At 42.9% G+C, this 24,146-nt stretch overlaps 1 protein-coding gene and 1 long non-coding RNA gene across 3 annotated transcripts in view; one reads left to right on the top strand and one right to left on the bottom strand.

Moving 5' to 3' along the window:
* Positions 1–372: 372 nt before the first annotated feature.
* On the bottom strand, positions 373–18,437 carry GOT2 (glutamic-oxaloacetic transaminase 2). Of its 2 annotated transcripts, none has more exons than XM_072636616.1 (10): positions 18,196–18,437; positions 8,854–9,010; positions 8,107–8,235; positions 5,713–5,772; positions 5,348–5,509; positions 4,957–5,061; positions 3,612–3,762; positions 2,914–3,079; positions 2,036–2,186; positions 373–1,596 (listed from the first exon to the last, which is right to left on the bottom strand). In XM_072636616.1, exons 1-10 carry the CDS (start codon positions 18,279–18,281, stop codon positions 1,474–1,476), a joined length of 1,290 nt encoding a protein of 429 aa, XP_072492717.1. In that variant the 5' UTR covers positions 18,282–18,437; the 3' UTR covers positions 373–1,473. The 2 variants fall into 2 exon arrangements, with proteins under 2 accessions (XP_072492717.1, XP_072492718.1); XM_072636617.1 differs by lacking the exon at positions 18,196–18,437 and adding an exon at positions 15,713–15,923.
* Positions 16,144–24,146, top strand: part of LOC140521521 (uncharacterized) — a 32,431-nt gene continuing 24,428 nt past the window's right edge. The window contains exon 1 of the long non-coding RNA XR_011972961.1: positions 16,144–16,996. This is a non-coding gene — a long non-coding RNA (uncharacterized lncRNA). The remainder of the gene's footprint in view (positions 16,997–24,146) is intronic.

Genomic DNA, 24,146 nt, shown 5'->3' with positions numbered 1-24,146 from the left:
ATAAGAAATTGCCTGCCTTCTCAAAAAGGATGCGTGGGGAGGGGGCAAGGGAGAGAATGTGGAACTCAAAGCTTTAAAAATGAATGTTAAAAATTATTTTCACATGCAAGTGGGAAATAAGATATATGGGCAATGGAGTACAGAAATCTATCTTGCCTTACAGGAAAATAGAAGGGAAGGGGATAAAGGGGGAGGAGGTGATAGAAGGAAGGGCAGATTGGAGGAAAGGGTAGTCAGAATACACATTGTCCTGAGGTGGGGGGAGGGGAGAGATGGGGAGAAAATTTGAAATGCCAAGATTTTGTGGAAGTGAATGCTATAAACTGAAAATAAAATAAACTTAATTTAAAAAAATAGCCTTGGAAATAGTGATCCGATCTACAATAATTTTATTGTAACAGAGAAACCAGGCTGCATAAAGGCCTATGTGATTACACTGGAGGGTGATCTTTTCAAGGTTGAAGTTTGAACTCAGCTAGTAACAGAGAGAAGCTTACAACCACAGCTCAAAATACTCGTCTCTCAGGACTGACTGCCTCTACATACTTGTCATAATCTGACTATTTATTGCGCCACCACATTGATGATGAGGTCTGGTGGGGAGGTGGCAGAAAGGGGGGCAATTAGGAACTTTACAATGATGCCTATATTAAAATACAATCACTTGACTGAATTCTCTTCCTCTATCTGCTGCTGAGAAAGGAGAGGAGTGAATATGGTCTTTTCTTAAATTACCTTTTACTTAATTCTCCAAGTATACAGATCCTGATAGGAAGGGTTTGAAGTTTAATTCAACAGAGGGAGAGAATCTACAGCAGATTTGGATCTTTGGGTCAAAGGGAAAGGATAGCAATAAAAATGGGGAGGAGGAGAAAGTTAAAAAAAAAGTCTTAGATCTTCAATGGGTGAGAGCCACCTCCTTTTTCTGTTATTTCTTGAAGCCAAGAGGCTGCACAATAGCAGCATTTGTGATTCAAGGTGCCTCCATCAGTCATGGGAGGCCAGTAAGAGGAGGGAGTCAGGAGTGGGCAAGCCTTCTTTGGAAGTTTTTAGCACCACAGAGATTTCAGGTACATGGGCTAAGTGATATTTATTACCTAGATTAAAGCTCTTGAACAACATTGTAATGCCAGGAGATCTAAGACTAGGGGAAGAAAAGAGGGGAGAGAAATTCTGGTTTCAGGGTGGGATTTTTGGTAGAGTTACTGTAAACATAAAATGTTTTGGAAAAGTTGCGGGGGATGGGTTGGGGAGTTTGGGTTAGACCCATAAAGCTCCAAACACTAGTTTCAGATGCCTTTAGCCTACTCAAAGGTCTTGTTCTGAGACACTTTCAATGGCTGAGCATTAAGCACTGTGGCTGAAAGGAATTCTCACACCACTCCTATCTTCGCCAGCTCAATCATCTCTCTGAGTCTCAAACAGCAGAGTCTGAAAGTGGGAAGGTTGTCTCTGCTCCATCTCACCCCAGAGTTATTTGGAGACTTGGTGAATGGCATGGGCAAGGTATCCTACATTGCCTGATGTGACCCCTGCTACGGAAATGCGGCCATCTTTTGTCATATAAATGGAGAACTCCTTGATCAGCCGTTCCACCTACAAAGAGAGAAGAAACTGGGCATTTCTTACTGCTTAGGCAAGACTTACTTTCTAATCAACTAAAATCCAAAGTGCATTTACATCTATTATACATACTCTCTCTGCAATTTATAGCATACTATGCTGCTTTAAAATGGCAAAGGAAGGAAGATCACATATAATGACCCTGGAGGTGAAAAGGTGAAGGCTTACATGCTCACACGGGTTAAAAATCCTAAATTTGGCATCTAATAGAAAAATTAGAGTCATGTTTCCCTTGCAAATAATTACGACTTGTTTAACACTGTTACTTTAAACAAAAAGACAAGTCTTTTTCCATCCCCTCTGGTGCCTCTTTCTTATAAACACCTCTCCCCTTTAACTGAAGAACATCTAAACAACCCTCACGAAAATCCCATATGTGATTTTGGAAGAAGTTTTTTGGCAGCCCACTCACCTGATCAGCTTTTAGGCCTGTGAAACAAAACATGCCAATCTGGTCAGTGATGTGCTGCCAATTGTGGGAGGAGCCCTCTTTCTTGAGGTTGGAAACCAGCTGGGTCCGCATGCTAATGATGCGATCTGCCATGCCTTTGACCTCTTGCAACCTAGAAAAGAGAATCGCTCCACTCAACTCCCAGGCCCCTTCCCCTCAAGCCTCCTCCTGACTTCTGACACGATTCTAATTCTCACAGCTTTCTGCTCTGAGTGGGAAAAACGCTATTTTGACCAAGGCAGCTGCAGTCACTGACACAGCTAATCTAAAGATGTAGTCAAGCTGGTCAGTGAAGCTGGTGAACTGTTAACTCCTCCTCTGCTACTTCTGTAAAGCTCCAGGTACTACTTATACACATTGAGCCCTCTTCATTTTGCCCCCTAACAAGAGATAGCAAAAACACCTTGCACAAACCATTCCTTCTTCCAGTCTGGGCTATCTGGGGTCGAGGTCCTTTGAGAATCTTACACGTTCAAAGTACCAAGAAATGCTGTTATGACTGCCTCACAGACTTCTGTCTCTTTAAAAAGTCCTGGTCCGGGAAACGCTGTCACTTGACTGTGGGCACAAAGTGAGGTAGCATGGCATACTGGAAGGGGATTTGTAATCAGAGGCCCGAGGTGCCAATCATTTTACTTCCCTGGGTCTCAGTTTCCTCATCTCTAAAATGAAGGGGTTAGATCAGAGGACCTTCTGCTTTCAAACTGTGATCTTAGATGACTCAGTTTCCCATAAGCTAAGGGATCATTTCTAAACCATGCTGGAAGTCAATAATAAGAGGGCTATGAAGGGCAGCTGGAAGCCCAGGTAAGAGGATAGGAGTAGCGCTGGACATTTACCACTGGCTCCTCAGATCAGGACTATTCAGGATCGTGGCAGCAATTCGGGCCCCATTGAGAGGGGGGTTGGAATACATGGGACGAATCAGGATTTTCAACTGGGATTCTACCCTTTTGGCTTCATCAGCATCTTTACACACCATGGTAAAAGCTCCCACACGTTCACCTGGAAGACAAGGCAGGTTACACATCACCTAGACATTTTAACATTTATTTCCCCAAAGTAGACACAGAATTTACCCTATGGTTTTCTGTAAGCAGAGGCACCAGAAAACAATTTATCTTTGAAAGAAAAAAGTCATTCTGACCAGCATGGGATATCTGACCCAGGCACAAAAAAGCCTGGATGATGCTTTCTGCCTCTCCCCCAACCTGTCCATTTCTGTAGGACTTCAGTGATGAAGATTACTAGGTCAATTCCAATTATTCCACTTAGACCAGCTTACTGAACAGGAGAGGTAGCTGGTTATCTTTACTGATTAGATACTTGGGAAGAAGTGGACATGAGGACAATGACTTGTCTGACAAGACTGTCAGTTAATTCCTCTAGATACAAGTTATTTTTTCTAGATAAAATGTGAAATGAAAAATAGAGCTAAATCAATTGAGTCCCAAGTCTCCCTTTGTAGAATATCTGCCACCCCCAAACCATGTGGGAACCCAATGGGGAGATCACTCAGTCAAGTGTCCCTGCTTACCATACAGGCCCATGTTCTTGGCATATGACTGACAAAGAGCGACATTAATGCCCTGATCAATGAAGTGGCGAACAGCCCAGGCATCCTTGTCACCATCCCCACTGGCAAAGCCCTGGTATGCCATGTCAAAAAAGGCAAAGAGGTTCCTTTGCTATGAATGAATCAGGAGAACAAAGTTTTAATTAGTCACTTTGAAGACTCCACAGAGAAATCTTACCTGATTGCATTTCACTGAGTGGCATTACTAGGTATTCTAAATGAGTACATTTTACATATTATTACATTAGAAAATTATAGTAAATTGAGAGACAATGGTCTGAGCACAATCAATTTATTAGTTAACTTAGCAGTAACCAATAAACTCAGTCAAAGGCCTCTCTTAGCAACCAAAAGATGTTGAGGTAGAGCTCCTCAGCCTTGATATGAATTTTGGGGAGCTGGGTATACAAGGAAGACAATTTGATTGATTATAGGGAAGACAGCATTGTAAGGGTAGGAAAATGACTAATGATTTTAAAGAAATCAGGCTAGCACCATGTGGGGCTAGTAACCACCCCTCTGACAAGTATGGAGTGTTGATTGCTTCACAGGACTCATCCCATCTTGCAGATCTTGCTATGGACCTGACTTAGCAGATTCCTTGTTGCCTAAAAGGGTTTGTTAGGGAGATAAGATCCTTCTTAATTGTATAAAGACAGGCAAGGATCGATAACAAATTGCCACCTTGTGGCAATTCACCAGATCAGCTTGTAGGCCTTTAAAGATAAGGTATGGTAGATAACAGGTTTTCAAATATTATACCTTTAAACTAACTCAGAGGAAAAGTGGGGCAGTAACATCACGCAGGATCCATTACAGAATAGAATGAATTATAAAATGATGTGGAATCAACTGAATTCCTTCAATATCCTGGTTAGCCAGAGCCAATCCTATGCTTTTTAATAATCACAAGCTCTAGAAATGTGAGCTATTAAGATTTAGAAAGAATTTAACAGAAATGATAACATTTGATGCTTGTAACAACTGTATCAATAGGTACCATTATCCCTGTTAAACAGATAAGGGAACTTGTCCAGGGTTGCACAGCCATAGTGCCTGATGCCAGATTTGAACTCAGTTTTTGCTGATTCTAATTCCAGGGCTCTTTACATCACACCAAACCATAAAGTATTCTGTCACTAGATAATGATTTTATTGACTTGCTTTCAAGTTAACTTTACACTTCTCTCCCCTCCAAATCCCACCCAGTTCACCTGGGTGTATAAAATCTAGCACAATTCAAGTTTTGCCAGTTTCTGCTGTGATTTTCTTGCCACGTGTGGCTGGTCCATCCAAGACAACGCACCTTTACCAAGGAGGCTATTTCTTTCCACTGCTCAGGACGAGGATCAACTCCAGTGGGGTTGTGCGCGCAGGCATGCAGAAGGATGACACTCTGCTCTGGGATTTTCTACACAGGTCAAAAACAAACACCTCGTTTAACTCCTGAAGTTGTCCTGTGGCGAACAGGCCATACTACTTCATCTACAAAAGCTATCTAAACTGTGCAGAACACAAGTTCCTTGAAGGCAGGGGCCATACCAATCTGCATCCTTGTATTCCCAGGGTCTCGTATCTAGAAGGCATTTTATATACAAGAACTGGTTGAATGGAACGTGATGAGTGTGTTCCAGGAAACCTACACCCACTGTCCACTTTTCACGTGCTTCTCTCTCTTCCCTGAAAGCCATACTTACTGAAATGTCTTCCAAGGCTCCAGTGAAGTCAAAGCCACAAGTCTTGGGGTCATAGTACCGATAGCCATTCAACTGCATGCCAGCATCCCTGAAGATGGGGGTGTGATTTCCCCAGGACGGTTTGGGAAGATAGACATCCCGGCTAGATTTGAAGAACCGTTGCTAAAAGATGTGGTGAGGAATGGGCAAAAGGGAAAACATAAAGAAAAGAAATTTTTATACATCACAGTTGTCACTGTTTATTTGCCTTCCCTGGAAAGATTTCCTTCTGTTAAGAAGTACTTTGTAAAACTCTAACCTAAGAAGAAAAGCAGCGCTTTTCATTTGAAAACGAGTATCATCAAATCCAAGAGTTCTACACTCACCAGAAAACTGGCTCCCACTCTTAATGCTCCAGTTCCAGAAATGGTCTGTACAGTGACATACTAAAAAAAAAAAAAAGAGATAAAAAAGCCAGTCAAAGAGAGAACCTCTATGTACAGTACTAATGAACATGATTTAAACAGAACAGAATAGGTAGCCACCATTGCCCCTACTACTATACTTCCTTTTAGAAACCAAATCATGTTCCAAAGTGAGACCTTGAACAGATAGTCATTGCGCTAAGCCCCACTACCAGCGCACTTGGCAATGCGATGGGATGACCAACCAGTCTCTCCTGAGCACAAAAGCTGAATTAATTTCAGAAGGCTCTTCAGTTCATAAAACTTTTATGAGATGCAAGGTTTAAGAAGATATATAGGGGCCAAAAACTTTTCTTTGGCCTTACATATAGAAGGAAATAAGGTACTAATGAGGAGGTCAACATTTCGAGAGACATCTAAGAGTGACCAGCCTGCTTCCCACCACCAGGGCCCCGAATCTAGATCTGAACACATGCTACATTTGTGGCCCCGGTCTCATCTTTGTACAAAAAAAGAGATGGCTTTTAAAGTTCCTTCAAGCTCTAAGTCTTAGCTATTATTACAGGCTGGGGGACTGAGTTCCAATGGCTTATCCACGGGTCACTTATTTGTCATGGATCTGTGATGTCATTTGTGGGCACTCATCCCAACAATACAGATCACAGTTTTCCTACACCCAACTAATGGTTTTTTTAAAGAGCTGACTTTATGAAAGACTCATCACCTCGAAGCCAGCTGGACTAGGTAGAGTCCTCAGCTGATAAAAACAGTCTATTCATGGATTCACAACTAAAGACTCTCTAGCGTGGCTGGACCTTTCAGAGCCCATGTTCTACTGCCCCTGGCTTTCAGAACTGGGGTCATTTCTTTGCCATAATGGGACAAGGGAGGGGGCAAAAGTTCAAAGACACAAAGCCAGCAATCTAGCAAACAGAGAGCTAAACGCTTAGTGGATGGGGTGTGGTGCCTGGAGTCAGGAAGATCAGAGGTCACATCCAGGCGCAGATACTTCCTAGCTGTGTGACCCATGGTAACTTAACAACTATCTGCCTCAGTTTCCTCAACTGTAAAATGGGGATAACAGCAGGGCCTATCTCCTAAGGTTGCTGCAAGGATGAAACAAGATTAATATTTGTAAAATGCTTTACAAGTGCTTTAAGTGCTATAAAAATGCTACAAAAATGCTACATAAAAGACACTATACAAAAATGGAAGAAATTTTCTACCCAATTTTAATAAGCTTAATATAGAATTCCTTGAATTAAATAATAAAAAAAAAAACCAAGAACAAAAACTGGGAACCATGAACCTCTCTATTTGCCTCTGCAATCTTTGGCATGCTGGATATTACAAAATCAGCTTTCAGATTACAAGTTAACTCTGGATGCAAAAACAGAGAAATGTCCTAATGACCGTGCCTTGAAGAGACAACAATTTTGCCGCCATCATGAAGATGGAAACCTGACACAGACCCCAAGTCAGTGGTGACATGCAAACGGGGACTCAAAAAGTGCCTAAATTCAATACTAATAGTTCCGTGGTCCATCAATTCACGCCCCCCCCCCCGCCAAATCAATGTTTTAAAAAAAAGTGTTATGACCTTGGGGTCAAAGAAGACATTGTTTGCTTTATTCCTGGGCTTACAAACTCTACATTTATATGTGTTAACATACGACCTTGGGTCAGCTGGCCCTGCAAACAGGACTTGTTTACTGTCAGTAATTCTTTAACCCAGCCCTCTGAGGTGCCTTTGTTTTACTTTGCTTTGTTTAAACTGCTGCCAAGCTAATAATGCTTACCGGGTTGGCCCCACTTTTTATTACCTGGCCATATAGCACCCACCCACACGTGCCAGGCTTCTGTCAAAATAGTGGTTCTCAGTCTGATTCATGTAATTATGCCTAGTAGGCAGGGTAGTTAACTTAAAAAATAAAAAAGGCAAGCAAGTGTCTAGCAGAACTTTAAGAAATGTCATCTCTCTCCACTTCCCCCTTTGGGGAAGGAACAGTGAAGGCAAGAGGCAGGCTGATGCCTCCCTCATGAGTACCAGTTAGGAGAGGGTAGGCCCATGTTCCTCAATGTGTAAAGAATCCCCTTCCTAATCCTTTATTTAGGATTTGGGGGCTTGACCCAGTCCTAAGGTCTGTACCGAGATTTCTCAAGTGATTTTATGTAAAAGTAACAGAAACATAGTCTGAAAGTAGACATGGAACAAAACTTACTGACTGGTACTCCCTTGAACTTGCGATTGAGGTCCCTTCTCAAGAATCACTACAGATACTGATGCATAAAGTTAATGGGAAAAACAAAAAGAAAGCCCTGGCATTCATGGAAGCAGGGATTTCCTTGACTTACTCGTTTGCTTTTCACAACTTCGTTATTTTCACCTAGTGCCAACTCAGCTGATGCCTTGCAGAATTCAGCCAGTCCTGAGATGGGCAGGTACTCTTTGTCCATGTTCTTCCCTGCAATTTGAGCCTCTGCCTGCAATGGAGGAAGGTGAAGATGGCAGAGATCTTCCTAAAACCCTTGCTCCCACCCTCGTTTCCCAGTTCATAATGTCATGAGCAGGGTAATGTCTCCGTGAGCCCATAAAAGGTAGAGGACACCTTTCAAACAACAGCCAGTAAGTCTGAATTGGTGATGTCATCAGTATGGGGAGAGGTCCCTGGTGAGGAGACTCCCCTTTCCAAATGTAGAGGGTAACTCTTCTGCAACTTTTAGTCTTAAGATGGCTGGGAGTGACAAGGCTGGCCCCCTTGGTTCACTGTCCAGCTGTCTTTTATTATGCATCCTAACTGCACACATGTTAATTCCAAAAATCCTACTCTACCTGGCACAGAGAGGTCTGCTTTGTGGTTAGGTTGTATTGGCAATTTAAAATAGAGAGCAACACATCAGAGGCACAATTTTCCAGTGTGCCCATGGCACACAAATGCTTTCATTGTAACTCTGCTTAGAGATCATTTAGCTCAGTCCTTTCCTTTTAAAAATGGGAAATTGAAAAGCCCAAAGAAACTGAAGTTAGAACTAGAACCCAAGTCTTCTGATTCCCTTCCATGCTCCGTACCAAAGCGACCCTGCAGTCTCCGTCAAGCTCACCTTACGAACACTTGGAAGAACATAAGGCTTCCCATTGTCATCTCGGTAGGCCCCAACTCCCAGGTTCATCTTCTTGCTGTTAGTGTCCCTCTTAAATGCTTCTGTAACCCCCAAGATAGGATCAGGGGGGCCCATCTCTACGTGAGTCCACCAAGAACTAAAATGAGAGTTAGAGGACATCAGTTAAACTACCCACCCTTCCCCAACTCGAGCTAGAGACAGATTAAAAAAAAAAAGGAATAAAAAGAGCACTAACTTAGTAGTTTAATCTCCAAGTGAGAAAGCAGGCAGGGGATCTCTCTTTACAGAAAGAGCAGGTGACCTCTTGGTCTTATGACCAGCGTTCTGACAAAATGAGCTTTATAGAGTTCTATGTGAACCTAACCTTGCTCTAGATAAAAGAACCTGGTCTAGATTTGCTGGGCAATTAGTTACCAAATGAAATCAAATATTCATTAAGTGCTTTTTAGAGAAGCATAGTTCCAAGTACTCCATCTCAAGCATACCACATTGACCAACCTACTTAATTGTTCTACTAAAGAAACATGCTTGGGTGTGTTCTCTAATGGCTCACTCTTCCAAGTGTTCTACACAAGAATGGCTAGTACAGTTAGGTACTAGGTTAAGTGAGACTATTCAATGCCAAGTTGGTGCTGCCACAACTGGGTACAAATTCTTGATGTGGGAGCACTGGATTTTAAAACCTAACTCTGTTACTTATCTGCCCAAAGCTACCAGAAGGCCAGTTTCCTTCTCTGGGCCTCATTTTCTCACCTGGGAAAAGGGGTCATTGGTCCAGAGTGGAAGACTGTTCCAAACAGATTAAAATGTAATTGGGAAATTTAACAAGATAGAAATATAATACAACACAACACATATGATGGTAATTTGTGTTTTTCTATGTCAATATATCTTGAAAGGGATCCCTTTATATCTGAATTTGAAACAAGTGGCCTAGATTATGTCTAAAATCCTTCCGAGCTCTAAATCCTTATTACCAGCATGAAGGTAATAAGCCTGCTATTCTGGGGCAGATTTATTTACTTTCTGGATTTTCCAGGCTTTTCGCTTTTTGTTCTTCACACTTCTACTACCTGGCTTTGGGCAATTTTACTACTCATACCACCACCAGAAAGCAGTTTAAGAAAATATACCAAATGATGGAAATAACTGAATAAACTATGTTATATAAATGTGATGGAATAATAACCATCCCAGCAAGGAATAATGAACATGTAAAATGCAAAGAAACATATGTAATGAAGACTGAAGAAAACATAATTAAGAGAACAAGAAACATCCCATATAATGCATAAAGTCAATAAGAGAGCAAAACTCAGGCAAAAAGCAGTTCACATGGTACCATACCATTCCAGTTTTTTTTGGTCTACTCATTGGTAAACTACAAAAGTAGAAAGTAATACTGTCCTATCAGTCACAGTCACATTTTTTGATGGTTTTAGCAAAACGCACTTTTTGTGTGCAGGGGTCTGGAAAGTACCTTTTCATTTCCACACAACAACACTCAATTTTAAAAGAAAATGAAAGAAATATGCAAGTTACAGTTTGGTTTTATTAGGAATGTTAGTAAATTTTGGAAGAAAAGTGATGAAGAAATTCAAGTTTCTCCAGAAAAGGGGCTGTCATGCATCTCTATTTCCTATAGCACACAATAGGCATTAATATCTATAGAAGCCAGCTCCCCCAAATACAACCAAAAGCTGTTTATATTGAGTAGCCATAATATACTTAAAAATTTACTAGATACTAGTACTGTCTCTGGCATTCGAGGCCGTAAACTACACTTTATGCCTAATTTTGTAAATTTTCAATGAAATACTCTACCATCAGAACCAATTCTTTAGAAATTTCATGATTTCCCTGGCTTCCTTCCTATCCCAGTTAGAACTTCACCTTTTACAAGAAGCCTTCCCACCAACACCCAGCAATGCCAGTATCTTCTTTTTCTTATCTGTCTATATCTTGGTTATACATAATTTTTTGCACATTATTTCATGCATTAGACCGTGAGCTTGGAGACATCAGAGATTGTTTTTTGGGCTTTTCTTTGTATCCCTTGCACTTAAAATGTGTGCCACATAGTAACTGGGGCGTAGTAAATACTTGTTGACTTGACAACACCTGAAAGTTATGTTTTCCATCTGCTAATCATCCTTATTACTAAGTTACTTACTATTCTAGATCCTTTTCTACATGTTGCTTTCAAAACAGCCCTGCTCCTCTGGGTTTCCTCCTATTCTGTGCATTTAAAAAGAGACAATGGTCTTTTTTTTTTTGCATCAATATTGTTAATTCACTCTCCCCATGATGCCCTGTTCAGCCTCATTAACTCAGAGTAAGAAAGGGATAATTCCTCCTCCCCTTCCCTTTGTGAAGGCATCCAGTGGCCACGTCCAAAGATGCTGCCTCTACACCTTGTTCATTAGGTCTGTGCAATGGTCCTCAGGAGACCCAGCTGGCCAGTCTCCTGGAGTTGTTGCCTTTATGATAACTGTGCTAACAGAAGCTGTCCTGGTTCTGTTCCCTTCATCCAGCATCAGTTCTTACTAGGCAGGATTTCTGAAGTGATCTCTTCACCATTTCTTGTTTGAGGCCCTTCCCTCCCTAGAAACTCTTCACTGCCCCATGCCATCCCCATTTCCCAGCTGAATTGGATGTGTTTCTACACCAAACTTCATGTGTATGTGCCCACATTCAACTGTCCACCATCCATTTCACTCAAGAGTGAGGTTCATGATCCCTACCTCCCCAACCTCCCCAGTCCTTCCCTCACGTTTGTACAGTCTTCTCATGAATCCCAATGGGGTGGTTATACTCCTTCCTTTGGGTATGCATACTCCTGTATTCTCTGAACTTTTCCTTTCTTTCTCCCTCTTCAAACCCTGAGAACAAAACCAATCCATCCCTCCACCCCAACCTCAATTTTTCCTCCTTTAATTCCCTCAATACACTGGAAGGTTAAGGGCCATTTATTTCTTTTCCCTTTATCATAAAGATCCTTTCAATTAAAAAAAATTACCTATTATCTCAGGACTCCTGTGTTTTTAAAGAATTTTTCAAAGATAATCTGCCTTGTCTCCTGTCCAACACCACCTTCCCCACTAAGAAAAACAAAACCCTTACTACAAACATGTAGAGTCATACAAAACAAATTCTAATATTAGACACATCCAAAAAATGTCTCAATCTGCACTCTGAGTCTGCTGCCTTTCTGTCACAAGGTAGGTAGCATGTTTCACCATGAAGGACTCATAACAAATTAAATTTCAAAATTTATACTCAGCTCTGGTCTTGTCATCAGAATTTCTTAAAGCTTTTCTGTTAAATATAGACCCCTTTTTTTTCCCCTGAAGGGTTATAGCCAACTTTGCTCATTAAGTTATTTTTGGTTGTAATTCTATCTCTTTTCCTCTTGGAAGTGTGTTCTGGGGTGTCCTATCAGTCAGTATGCATTTGTTAAGTACCTACTATGTTCCAGGTACTGTGTTAAGTGGGGGAACGGGAGTGGGTGGGATTCTGGGGGCCCATGGCCGCCACAAAAAAGGCAAAAGACAATCCCTGCTTTGGAGAACATCAAAGTCTGAAGGAAGAGACAACAGAAACAATTAAGTACAGATAAGAGAAATACAAGATAATTTGGAAGTCATCTTAGAGAGAAGACCCATTAAGGAGGAGCAGAAGATGGGACTTTACCTGAGATGTGAAGAAAGTCATGGAAGGCAGATGGACAGATGGGGAAAATGCTGAGAGGAAGGATAGAGGAGTCTCTTATGAAAGGAATGTCAAAGAGACCAGAGTCATTAGACAGTACTGAGTCTTCTGAACAAAGATAACTAAAAACAGGGGAGCTGATGAGATCACCAAGTGAAATGGGATAAAGATAAGATGGCCGAGGACAAAGCCTTGAGGTACCACCAGTAAATGGGCTGACCTGGATGAAGATCTAGCAAAGGAAAAGAGAACAAGTGTCAGACAAGGAGGAGAGAACAGCGTCATGAAAACTTAAGAGTATTCTGATTCTTTTTGGATGTTTGCTGTGTTTTTTTCCTTTGACACAGAAGCCCTGGATTTTGGCCAAGATGGTCCTGGGACTATTTCTTTGGGGGTTTCTTTTAGGAGGTCATCAGTGAATTCTTTCCATGTCCCCTTTGCCTTCTGGATCTCATGGATCTGGGCAGTTTTCTTTCATGATTTCTTGAACTGTGTCCAGGATTTTAAAAATCATGGTTTTCACAATTCTTAAATGATTTCTCCTTGACTTGTTTTCCAGGTCAGTTAAAACCAACACCTGGTTTGCATTTTCTTCTATTTTTTTCATCTTTTAATTTTGTTCTTCTATTACTGTCTCATGGAGTCTTGGACTTCTGTTTGGTCTATTTTAGTCTTCAGGGAGGGTCCACTTGTTGGGTAAGGTTTTTAGATGGGGTGGTTGGTCTTGTACCATGCAATCTCTCAGGGTGATGCCCCTTGGCTCTTTGAGGTTCACGTCACTTCAGAGATTTCAGATGCCTGGGTCCAGCCTGTCTGAGTAATGTGGCACCACACTGATTGGCACTAGTTGATCTTTGCCTGGAGCTCCCAATTCCTACCTCGGCTTTCTCAAGGAACCCTCCATTCTATATCTCTGCATGAAGTATCCCAGGAAGACTGGTCACCTTGGGAGGCACTGGTGGGCACTTGGGATTCTGGCTAACTTTTTATGTAGTTCTGGGGAGGATATAGCTTCTCACTGGATTTCTTGATCATTATTTGGAGCACAAAGAACTTGAGCATTTTGCTAGAGTCTATACTGGGGAGCTGGGCAGCCTTGCTGTCTGTCTTGGCAGGATTTGCTGAGATGTCATTTTAAGGCAGGGACAATAAGAGGCATGTCAACAGAGATTTCATGTGTTCAATAAATAAAAATTATAGTTTTCATAAAGCTGTTTCAGCCTCATATGCCTTAATGGACATTTGAAGGGGCTGTACTTATTATTTTGTGCATATGAAACTCTTGGTCTATAAATAGTAGAATTGGTAAACAGGGGATATCTTAAATACCAAGGGATCTCTATAATTTCTAGAGTAAAGTCTCAAAACTTGGGCATACTTACATTATGTGCTGGCATAGTTATTCAGAAATGAACTCATATTAGGTACTAAGAACAGGTACCTAAAATGAGGCTAAACAAAGTTTTCTTTTTTTTTTTTTCCCAACTCAGAGATTTCAGATAGACGAGATGATGAGACTAAACAAATCACGCAGAACTACTTGTTCCTATCCTATTTATTTCCTGGTCACCTAGCAGAGTAAGAACATCAGTCATTTTTAATACCAAAGATAAATCTCATTTAATATCAGATTTTACTTTGAAAAAGGAGAGGGAGTTCTCCTACCACACCCCACAAAGATAAGTATCTGTTACTGAGAAGTTGAATGTCATGACAAATGGGTGCTGGACTGGTCAGCCTTTACTGACAGTTACCTGCCATGGGCAAAGGCAAATCACTCAACCCTTCTAGGTGTGTTCCTTTACTTTTACAAAGGGATATCACTGTACATGTCTCACAGGGTTACTGTGAAGATTCAAAGGACTAATACATGTAAAATGCTTTGCAAAACTACTACACAAATGACTTATAAATCATCTGTTCTTAATTATTTGTGGGAGGCAAAGATGATACTATTCTTCTGAAACAACTCAAGACAGATTTCTCCACAAGTTAAAAAAAGGTTTAAAAAGAGGCAAAATTTTGTAGCTTAATAGAGAATACAGTTCTAAGAATTTAGTTTTTGAGCAATCTAAATGCAAGTAAGAGCAGGTGGGAGGCCTTCACATAATTAGTTATATGTTGATAAATATGTCTGTTTCTGGACTCTGCCTCCTTGACCATCCCCCTTTCATTGAAAGGGAAAAATTCCACACACACACACAATCAAGTTATTTTAGGTTCCCGAATGAAGTAAAATGCTCTTTAAGACTTTATTCAGGGAATATGAAAATACAAACTTTGGTCACACATGTGCCATGCATGGACAAAGATTGTGTAATATGGAATAACCCAAAAAGCAATTAGGTAAAAGGTTTTTTTTTGGTTTTGTTTTCCATCTTTTTTCTCCTTCAAGTGCTTAACAATCCAAATACTGGACTTGTGAGAGGCTATAGGTACTTAGCAAAAATCCAATTGTTAATTTATAAGATAGAACTACGTGTCAAAACTGTGAAGAAAGGGAAACGGCTCAGAAAGGCACATAATAAAACTTTTCTATCAGACCACATGGAAAGGTATAATATCATCTCACCTATGAAGATCACAGCCAAGAACCAAAAACGTAAACCGAAAGAGGCCTCAGAAGTTAAATGAGATTTCAGAGATGGAAAGATACTAGAGGAAGACAGAGGGATAGTAAGGAGAAATGAGGAAGGACAGCTGGAAAGGACAAATAAATGACCAAGCTAAGTCAAAAAGTACAATAGTCTGGGACTACTCAGGAAAAGGGCAAAGAGCCTTTACTGACCTTGACCTTGACATCAGTTTCCTGAGCACAACCGATAAAGTGAAGCTGAATGCTCACATTACCTACTAAAAGTAACTCCCATAAACAATGATAATCCTGAGGCATTAAAGGTTAAATTAGATACATTTAAAGAAACATGTTGTGAAAGTATGTAATTCATTTCAGGAAGATCTCTATCCTAAATGGTCAAAATAAAAAAAGTGTTACTGTTTCAAGGCAGTAAATATTCAAACACTTGGAAAACTCAAACTGCCTCGAGGCAGCTAGGTGGTACAGTGCCTAACATGCTAGCCCTGGAGTCGGGAAGACCCTAGTTCGAATCCAGCCTCAAACACTTACTGATTGTGTAACTCTGGACAACTCATTGAACTGCTGTCTGCCTCAGGCTCCTCAAGGCCAAGATGGGGATCAAAATAGCACCCTCCTCCCAGGGTTGTCATGAGGATCAAGTACTTGTATGGCACCGGGCATCGAGTGGGTCAGTGCTTAAATGTTTCCTTTCCTTTTTCTTTCCTCCTAATCCCCTGATAAATGAGTCAAGAGTATATGGTCAGTGCAGATGGCCAGGGAAAACCATTAAATAATCAAAGAATGGTAGAGGCACGTTTTATCTAAGATCAAGAATGTTGAATGTCAATACACTGTGTACTCATAATCAGTGATTTGCATTTGGATTTCAGGGTACTTCCCTGCCAAAGGGAAGCAGATAGAAGGGTTTCATCTGTCCTATTAGGTTTCTCCAGGATTCTATTCTATCATGCTCATTTGAATGAATTTATTAGCTTTAAGGAAAAAAAATTACACCTAGTCAAAAGGAACCATTTCTCTTTTCAAATACAAATAATTTGGTCACTGGAGGAGCACACATTACTAATTAGAGTAATTTAGACCTTACCACCCTCCAATCCTTTACCAACTTTGTTTTCCCTATTTTATAAGTATAAATTAATGTGACTTTAACACCTTGCAGAAAATGCTCAGCCTTTACAGGCTGTCAGGAATTTGTGCTTTTGCTCACACAGCATCAAATTCATTTCAATTACTATGGAATTTCAAGTTTTTCCTTGAATACTTCTCATATTAACCATTTCTTCCCCAAAAGTGCTTTGAAAACAGCACTTTCCCAGTCCCTAGGCATGCCTCTTTTTATTGTGCTAGGCATATTGTGGTTTTTACAAAAAAGATTTCTGGCAACCCTGCCTTCATTTTCTGAACAGCATGTGCTAGCTCACACGCTCATTTGTGTCTTCTGGTAATGTTTTGGCAATTCTTGCAATATTTCAAACTTTTTCATCATTCTTATTATATCTGCTATGGTGATCGGTAGTCTTTGATGTCATTATTTTCATTGTTTTGGGGAGTCACAAACCATATAAGACCATGAATTTATGTTCTGACTTCACCAACAGTTTGAAATTAGGCCAATTAATACCCTGCAATTGATACCCTATTGAAATGAAAGGAAGAGTCAATTCGAGAGGCAAACTTCATTGTGGTCTTATTTTAAGAAACAGCCACAGCCCCCAGCCTTCAGCAACCATTCCCCTGATCAGTCAGCCATCAACCTGAAGCAAGACCCTTGACCAGCAAAAAGGGCAGGACTTGCTGAAGGTGCAGATGATGGTGAGTATTTTGTTTTAACCAATAAAGTATCTGTGAATTAAGGGGCGTACAATTTTAAAAGACATGGGCACACACTTAATAGTCTACACAGGATGGCGTGAACATCATTTTTATATGCTCTGGGATACTACACCAAAGAACAGACCTTGACTACAGATTAAGAGAAAGAAATACCCTGGGAGGAAAGGTGCCTGTGCTGTGCAGGGTAAGACTGGGGGGAACCTCTCTGGATCTCGCTTGTGGGCTCCACTGCCTCGGGTGGATTATAAATCAAGGGTTCTTAATCTGGAGTCTGTTAATTCGCGTCTTTATAAAAAACATTTTGGTGTTCCGGCTTCCTTGGTAAAGCTATCCAACCTAACTTACATTTTAATTCTTTTAATCCAGTGTATTTTAAAAACATTATCCCGAGGTCGCCGCCCCTCCAGCTCTGAGTCCAGCCTGACCAGGGTCCGAGGATCCGCCCTGTCATCTCCCACCTCCGGGGCAGTGCCCTAACCTCGGGGGCTCCCTTTGACTCGTCCTCCCGGAGGGATGCCCGGGTTAGGAAGGAGCCGGTCGGTGTTACCAGAAGGGTTACACTTCGTTCCCCGAGGTCGCAGGAGGCACCCACTCCTCGTGCTCCCCTGCTGGCAGCGTCCCGCGGCCGGACACGGGACGCCCGGGCTCCTCCTCCCGCGGGGGCCGGCCCGGTTCTCCGGCTGCGGAGCCTGAAGTGGGGCCCATCTGGGGGGATTAGGCAGCAAGCCTTCCTCCAGGGGATTAAGTTCAGCAAATCCGCGACGTGGCAGGGTGGGGCGGGGGGCACGCCGGGGGTCTGCGGCCCGGAGCGGCCTCGAGACCCCTCCTCACGTTCAAGGAAGCGTTAAGGGCCCAGGGCGGCCAGGGAGATGCAGTTATCGGGGACCCCCAGGGCGACACTCCCCCCGCCCCGTCCCCTCGGCGGAGGGCCCCGGGGTGCCGGGGGCGAGCGCCCCGCGGCCCTCCACCGAGCCCTTTCAAGGGCACGCGCGCCCCCGCCGCTAGTCCCGCCTCCTCGGCCCGCCGGAGCCAATCGGGGAGCCGCGGGCGCGGAGCCTCGCGGGCCTCGCGTCCCGGCTCCCCAGGCCCGACGTCATCATGGCGTCCGGCAGCCGCAGAAGGACAAAATTCCTCGCCCACGGGGCTCGTCCGCATCCTCGCGCCCCTCGGCTCCTTACCTGGCTCTGGCGGCGGCAGCCGCGCCGAGGCCCGGGTGGAAGGAGGCGGCGCCGGAGAGCAGACGGCAGGATTGCAGCAGCGCCATGGCGAGCGGAGAGCCGAGAGACCGCGAGCGACAGGGCGGGCGGGCGGACGCAGGCACACAGCACCTCCTCCGCCGGTCGGCTGAAGGTAAAGCTAAAGCCAGCCCCCCTGCTGAGCTGCGCAAGAAGCACCGCCCCGGAAGCGCTGCTCCTGCGCCGCAGCGCCCTCTAGGCACCAGGAGGACCCCGCGCAGGCTCCCCGCGGCCCGGCTCTCCCGCGGCGGAGGAGAGGGGCCCCCTCGGAGCTGGCCCCGGCGCCCTGGCGCCCCCTGGGGCCTGAGGTGAACACCGCGGGTGGCCGGGTCTGGGAGGCGGGAAGCGGCCTCGATCCTTCGGCTCTCCATCCCCAGGCTCACCTGTCCGCCCCTCCGTGTGGCCCCGGCGGAGGTGGCTCTCACCTGAAGGATCTGATGGAACCGCAGAGGCGGGAGGCGCTGCTGCTTCTCTGCCCGTCCTCAGGAGCGCCCCAGTCCCTCAGCCTTTTCTCAGCCTTGTTCTGTCCCGTCCTTATTCTTCCCTCCGTATTCCCGCAGTGCGGTCCCCTTCTATCCCTTGGCTGCTGGTCACCACTCATGTTTTTTTTTAAACTAAGGTTTATTGTTTTTTTTGACACGAGTCACTTTGAAATGTTTCCTCTGCCTCCGTCCCTTCCTTAGTAACAAATAATTCCTATGGTCAAGCAAGAAAATCAGCCGTGGACCATGTCCGAAAATGCGCCTCATTCCACACTTGCTGTATTCTACCTCTTTACCAAGAGGTAAACTGGCCCTTTAATGGTCAGTCCCCCGAAATCACCGCATCGATCCACATCCTGAGGTCTTGCTCTCTTGGTTCTGCTTGTTTTGCTCTGTATCCGTTCATTCAAATCTTCCCAAATTTCTCTGAATTCTCCTTATTTGTCATTTCTGTAGCACAGGTATATATATATTCATTTGCCACAGTTTTTTCAGTCATTTCACAATTAACCTTCCAATTCTTTGTTAATACAAAAAGGACTGATAGAAATATTTTCCTAAACATGGGACTTTACTTTTTTGACCTCTTTGGGGGCAAAGAGTTTGTACAGTGGATTGATTTTTTAAGAAAAGTGTCAACTAACTTTCCTGAATGGTTGATCCAATTCGTAGGTTCACCAAAAGTGTATTAGTGTGCCTCCATTTTAATAGTCTCTCTAACATTTAACACTTTCATCTTTTGTCATTTTTGGCAGTCTGTCTATAAGCAGTACACCCTCAGAGTTGCTTTAGTTTGCATTTGTCCTTATGGCTAGTTTTTGAAACATTCTTTCATTTGGTTTTTGATAGTTTGTATCTCTTTGGAAAATTGCTTGTCTGCTCCTGCCCTTTGACTACTTCCCCTGTTGAGAAATGGCTCTTGTTATACATTTAAATTCCTTCCTTATATCTTGGATATCATACTATTATCAGAGATAGGGGTTGAGAATATTTTTCTCATTTAAGGGTTTTCCTTCTTATTTTCACCTCTCATTCTCTTTCTTTTCTTTCCCTGTTCCATTTTGTCCCAACCTCCTCTTCCATAGATCCTAGACTTGTCTCTTGACTGAATTTATGGTCTCCATTGTCATCTTGATATACCGCAGTAATACTCAAATGCTGTTCAGACTAGGGCTGACTCCTGGAGAGAAATAAGAAATTCTTTGAGGGATTCTGAACTAGGGGATTTTTTTCTGGGGGCAAGGAATGGAAGAACACTGGCTTGAAGCTGTTAGATACAGTTTGGTTCAACAAAGATCCATTAAGCATGTGCTAGTACAACCTACACAGTCTTGACTCTAGGAACATTATGTCACCTTTGTAAACCCTAATCACACACATAGATAAATGGCAAGCTTCTTGGGTGTTTTCCCCTCTTGAAAGGAGAGTAAATACAGAAAATAGTTGAGAAACATGGCTCAAAGCCTATTGCTCCTTCACTTCAGCTAAATTTGATGAATTCTTTTCAACAAACTGCTATGCTGCTATGCCAGGAACTATACTGAAATCCTTTAATGACTGAACTCTCATCTCTGAGTGGAAAGAACACTGGCCTGAAAGAGAGGAGATTGGGTTCTAATCTTGGCTAGGCTTTTGTCTTGCAAGGTGACCTTGGGAAAAATCACTTTTTCTCCATGGGACTCTCATCTTCCTCATCTATAAAGTAAGGTAGGGTTGGGAAACCTTTGGCCTTAAGGCCACATGTGGCCTTCTAAATCCTTTAGGATTTGTTCTGTAAAATTTGGATCCAGTCAGAAGACTGCACTTAAGGATTTAGAAGGTCACATGTGGCCTTCAGCTTGCAGGTTCCCCACCCCTGAGCTAGGACCGTAGAGTAGATGATCTCTGACATTCTGTGGTTCTTTGACTCTGAAAATATGGCTGATATTGATTAGTGTTCATATTAGTCACAATAATTCATATTAATATTAACCAGTAATCTCTTGATTCTATAGCAAGCTCCAATTCCCTAACTTGAAAAGTACAGAAAAGTTCCCAAGTTGATGAATCTTATGGTAAGATATTCCTAAGCCTCTTGTTTGGAGTTGCAAACAGTGCATCTGCTCACCCACTCTTAATGATTTGGTGAGCCTGAACGTATGCTGAACTGGCATTTGGGGAGAGGAAGAAAAGGGCAAAACCCAGATTCACCCCATGTTCCTTGTCAGCTTCATTTCAAATAGTTTTTCTCCTGCCTCCTTACATTTGAAAGAATCTGAAGAAACTGCTCACAATGTTCCTGCCCGTTGTCTGCAGGAATGTAGTCGTCTTTCCCTTCAGCCAGATGAACAAAGATACCTGCTCTCAGAAAGGGCTAAAAGAGATCATTAAGAGAAAAAATCATGTTTTTGCTAGAGTCCCAGTTCCCCAGGCTCTTCTGATATGACAGGATGACAGCCGAGGGATCTCAGCAAACCAAGTTCTGGGAAGCACTAATGAGATGGAGCCGGGCCAAGCTGTGCCCCTACAGGAATCCAGAAACATGGCCACCTGCTCTCTCCACCCCAGCCTGGCCAATGGCTGACACCAGAACACTTTGGCATGCGACATGCAGTGGTGAACATTTCAGAAAGGACAGTTGTGACAGAAAGGACTGAGGAGAGCCAAGGCTGACCTTGCTAGCTGGAGACAGAAGGGAAATCACTTCTCTTGGCCTCCATGTTTGACAGGCAGCCAGTGACAGGGAATCAGTCACGGAGAGGACTTTGGCCAGACTTCCCCAAGGGGGGCTCTTTGGTACTGCCAGTCACATAATATTCAGTGGATTTGTGACATCTCTTGATTCTGAAGTTATTTAACTTTTTATAGGCTTTTATCTTACGCCTTATCTCCTTATGCCTTATATCCCCAAGATTGTAAACTCCTTGAAGGCAAGAGTCCTACATTAAACATTGATGGAGCCTGTTTAGTGCCTAGGAGAGTGCTTTGCACGGAGGAAGCCCTCACTCCTGATTCAGTGTATTTCATCTTGTGGCAATATTAATAATCCTAATGCTTCTGTTTGTACAGTACTTTCACACATTAGCTCATTGGAGTGTTGCAAGATGAAGGACTAGAGGGACTTGGATCAATTGGGTTCAGAACTTTGGAGAGCTGAGACAGTCTGACAGAAATGGTGAAGGTCACAGCATTTTTGGGAAAAAAATATGCGTTTTTCCCTGTTGTGGTGAAGGATTATCTTTCTGGGTCTAGGGCTCACAGTGACATTTTAGACCTACTGGTGATCTAGGAATATAAGTTGATCACTGACCCTTTCCTGTGAGAATAAGCAAATTATTCTCCCTCATTTTTGGAGGCAAGATGCTTCCAAGGTTGGGCTAGTCTGGGAAAGATCCTAACTGAAGTATATGTAGAGCGTGCTCTTTACATTTGTGTGTAGCCATTTATGATTACAAAGCACTTTTATAGACCTTTTTCATTTAATCCTTACAACAGTACTGTGAGGGATGTAGTACAAATATTTTTATTCCTATTTTACAGATGAGGAAATTGAGTCTCAGGGAAGTTAAGGGACTTGCCCAGGAATATTCAGCTAGTGAGTAGCAGAACCAGGAATGAGCCACAGTCAAGACACACTGTATCTTGACCCCAACATAGTGATGCCATTTTGGTCCTCTTTGAGCATGAAGGGCAGCAACCAACCAATATATTAAGCACCCCAAGTGTGCCAAATGCTGTGTTCAGCCCTGGAGATAGAAGGACAAAAAACAAATAGCCCCTGCCCTCAGGCAGCTTATATTCTGTTTGAGGAGACAATATGTATTAGGTAAATTCTAAGGAGCAGAAAAGACTTTGTTCATATGGAAGGTAGCCTTGATTGGCATTTTTAAGGAAATAAGGGATTCTGAGAGTCAAAAAGGAGAGAACACATTTCAGATATGGGGCAGAGTCTAAGCAAAGACCTGGAGATGGGAGATAGAGTTCCACAGCAACAAGGCCAGTGCTGTTGGACCATAAAGTACAGGGAGGGGAGTGATGTACTCCATCACAGAGTACAAGGAGGAAAAGTAGATGGGAGCTAAGTTGTTAAGGCCTTTAAGAGCTGAACAGAGGAGTTTATATTTGATCCTAAAGGAAATCTTTGGAGATGAGTTGGTAAGTTCATGATCAGACCTACAATTTAGGAAGATCATTTTAGTAGCTATGTGGAGAGTGAATTGAACAGGGCAAGATTTAAGGCAGGGAGAGGCATTCAGAGGCTACCGCCTTGTAATTGTCCTGATGAGAAAGATCTGGATGAAGCTAGTGGCCATGGAAGTAGAGAGAAAGGGACAGATGTTGTGGAGGTAAAAATAGCAAGACTTGGCAGGTGGTTGAGTATGTGTGGTTGGGGAGAATGAGGTAGGGATGATAGATAAAGCATTTTTTGCCTGTTTCCTATATGCCAGACATTGTGCTAAGCACTATGGATACAAGACTACTACCACCACCACAAACCATGGTGATTCCTACTCTTAAGGATTTTGAATGCTAATCGAAGAATTATTTTCTTTTTAACTAATGTTCATTGACAGACTTTTTTGATATCAGTCACTTTGAACCCCTCCCCCTTCTCCCTTAATAACAGATAATAAGTATAGTAAAGCCCCTGCCTCCCAGGGTTGTTGTGAAAATCAAATGAGATAATTTTTAAATGCTTGGTCCAGTATCTGGCACATAGCAAGCACTTGATAAATTCTTATTTCCTCCCTGCTACCCTTCAATAGAAAGCAGAGTGTGTGGTACAGTTGCACAGGAGGTACCCCATCAATGGGTGCAGAATTCTTGGATGGTTCTCTGCTCAGGTAGGGTCAACGTCAGTGCCCACTTTGCTTCCCACATGTGGAGGAATAACTGGGGCAAGGTTTCTATAGTAGGGGCCCTTCTCCACCCTCCAGTAGCCAATTTTGAGCGTCTCCAGTGCGACTGCATCAGCTCCTTTAATGCTCCCCTGCTGTGTCTCACCTATTGTTGGTCCACCTTGGTTGCACAAGATGAAGGTCCCTCAGGACAAGTAAAGCCTAATGATCCAGGCCTCCACCTTGCTGTGCAGGCAAAATCTCCCTGCCCCCTCTCATTCCAGAAGTCTACGCTCTGTTTTCTCTTTCTTGGTGGGTATAGGTGCCCTTCAACAGAATGTTCTTTGCTCCAGATCGGTGCCCAGTGACTAATCCTCCTGTCCTTTCTCCTCCCCTCCCCTCCCTACTCTACTGCCTTCTCACTTTTCATTGTTTGAAGGGAGTGAGCAGCACAGCATGTACAGGCAAGATGAGTTGGGATTTCATTATCTTTCTTTCCAAACTACACTTTCCCCAAACGTTCCTATTTCCATTAAGTGAATCACCTTGGCTCTGGTCTCCCAGGTTCTTAACCTCTTCCTTACCCTTAACTCCT

Source organism: Notamacropus eugenii, chromosome 1, assembly GCF_028372415.1.
Source record: "Notamacropus eugenii isolate mMacEug1 chromosome 1, mMacEug1.pri_v2, whole genome shotgun sequence".
Classification (NCBI taxonomy): domain Eukaryota; kingdom Metazoa; phylum Chordata; class Mammalia; order Diprotodontia; family Macropodidae; genus Notamacropus; species Notamacropus eugenii.
Note: the sequence above shows the minus strand (reverse complement) of the source record. Positions and strands in the feature narration are given on the sequence as shown.

Bases quoted from the DNA above. Each gene is read 5' to 3' on its own strand.
- GOT2 (XM_072636617.1), bottom strand. From the start codon at position 15,813: ATGACAACCCTGGGAGGAGGGTGCTATTTTGATCCCCATCTTGGCCTT. The intron at 5,062-5,347 runs GTAAGTATGGCT...TGACCTGTGTAG, and splicing joins GAGCCTTGGAAGACATTTCA to AAAATCCCAGAGCAGAGTGT. The intron at 1,597-2,035 runs GTGAGTGGGCTG...CTCTCTTTGTAG, and splicing joins CAGGCCTAAAAGCTGATCAG to GTGGAACGGCTGATCAAGGA.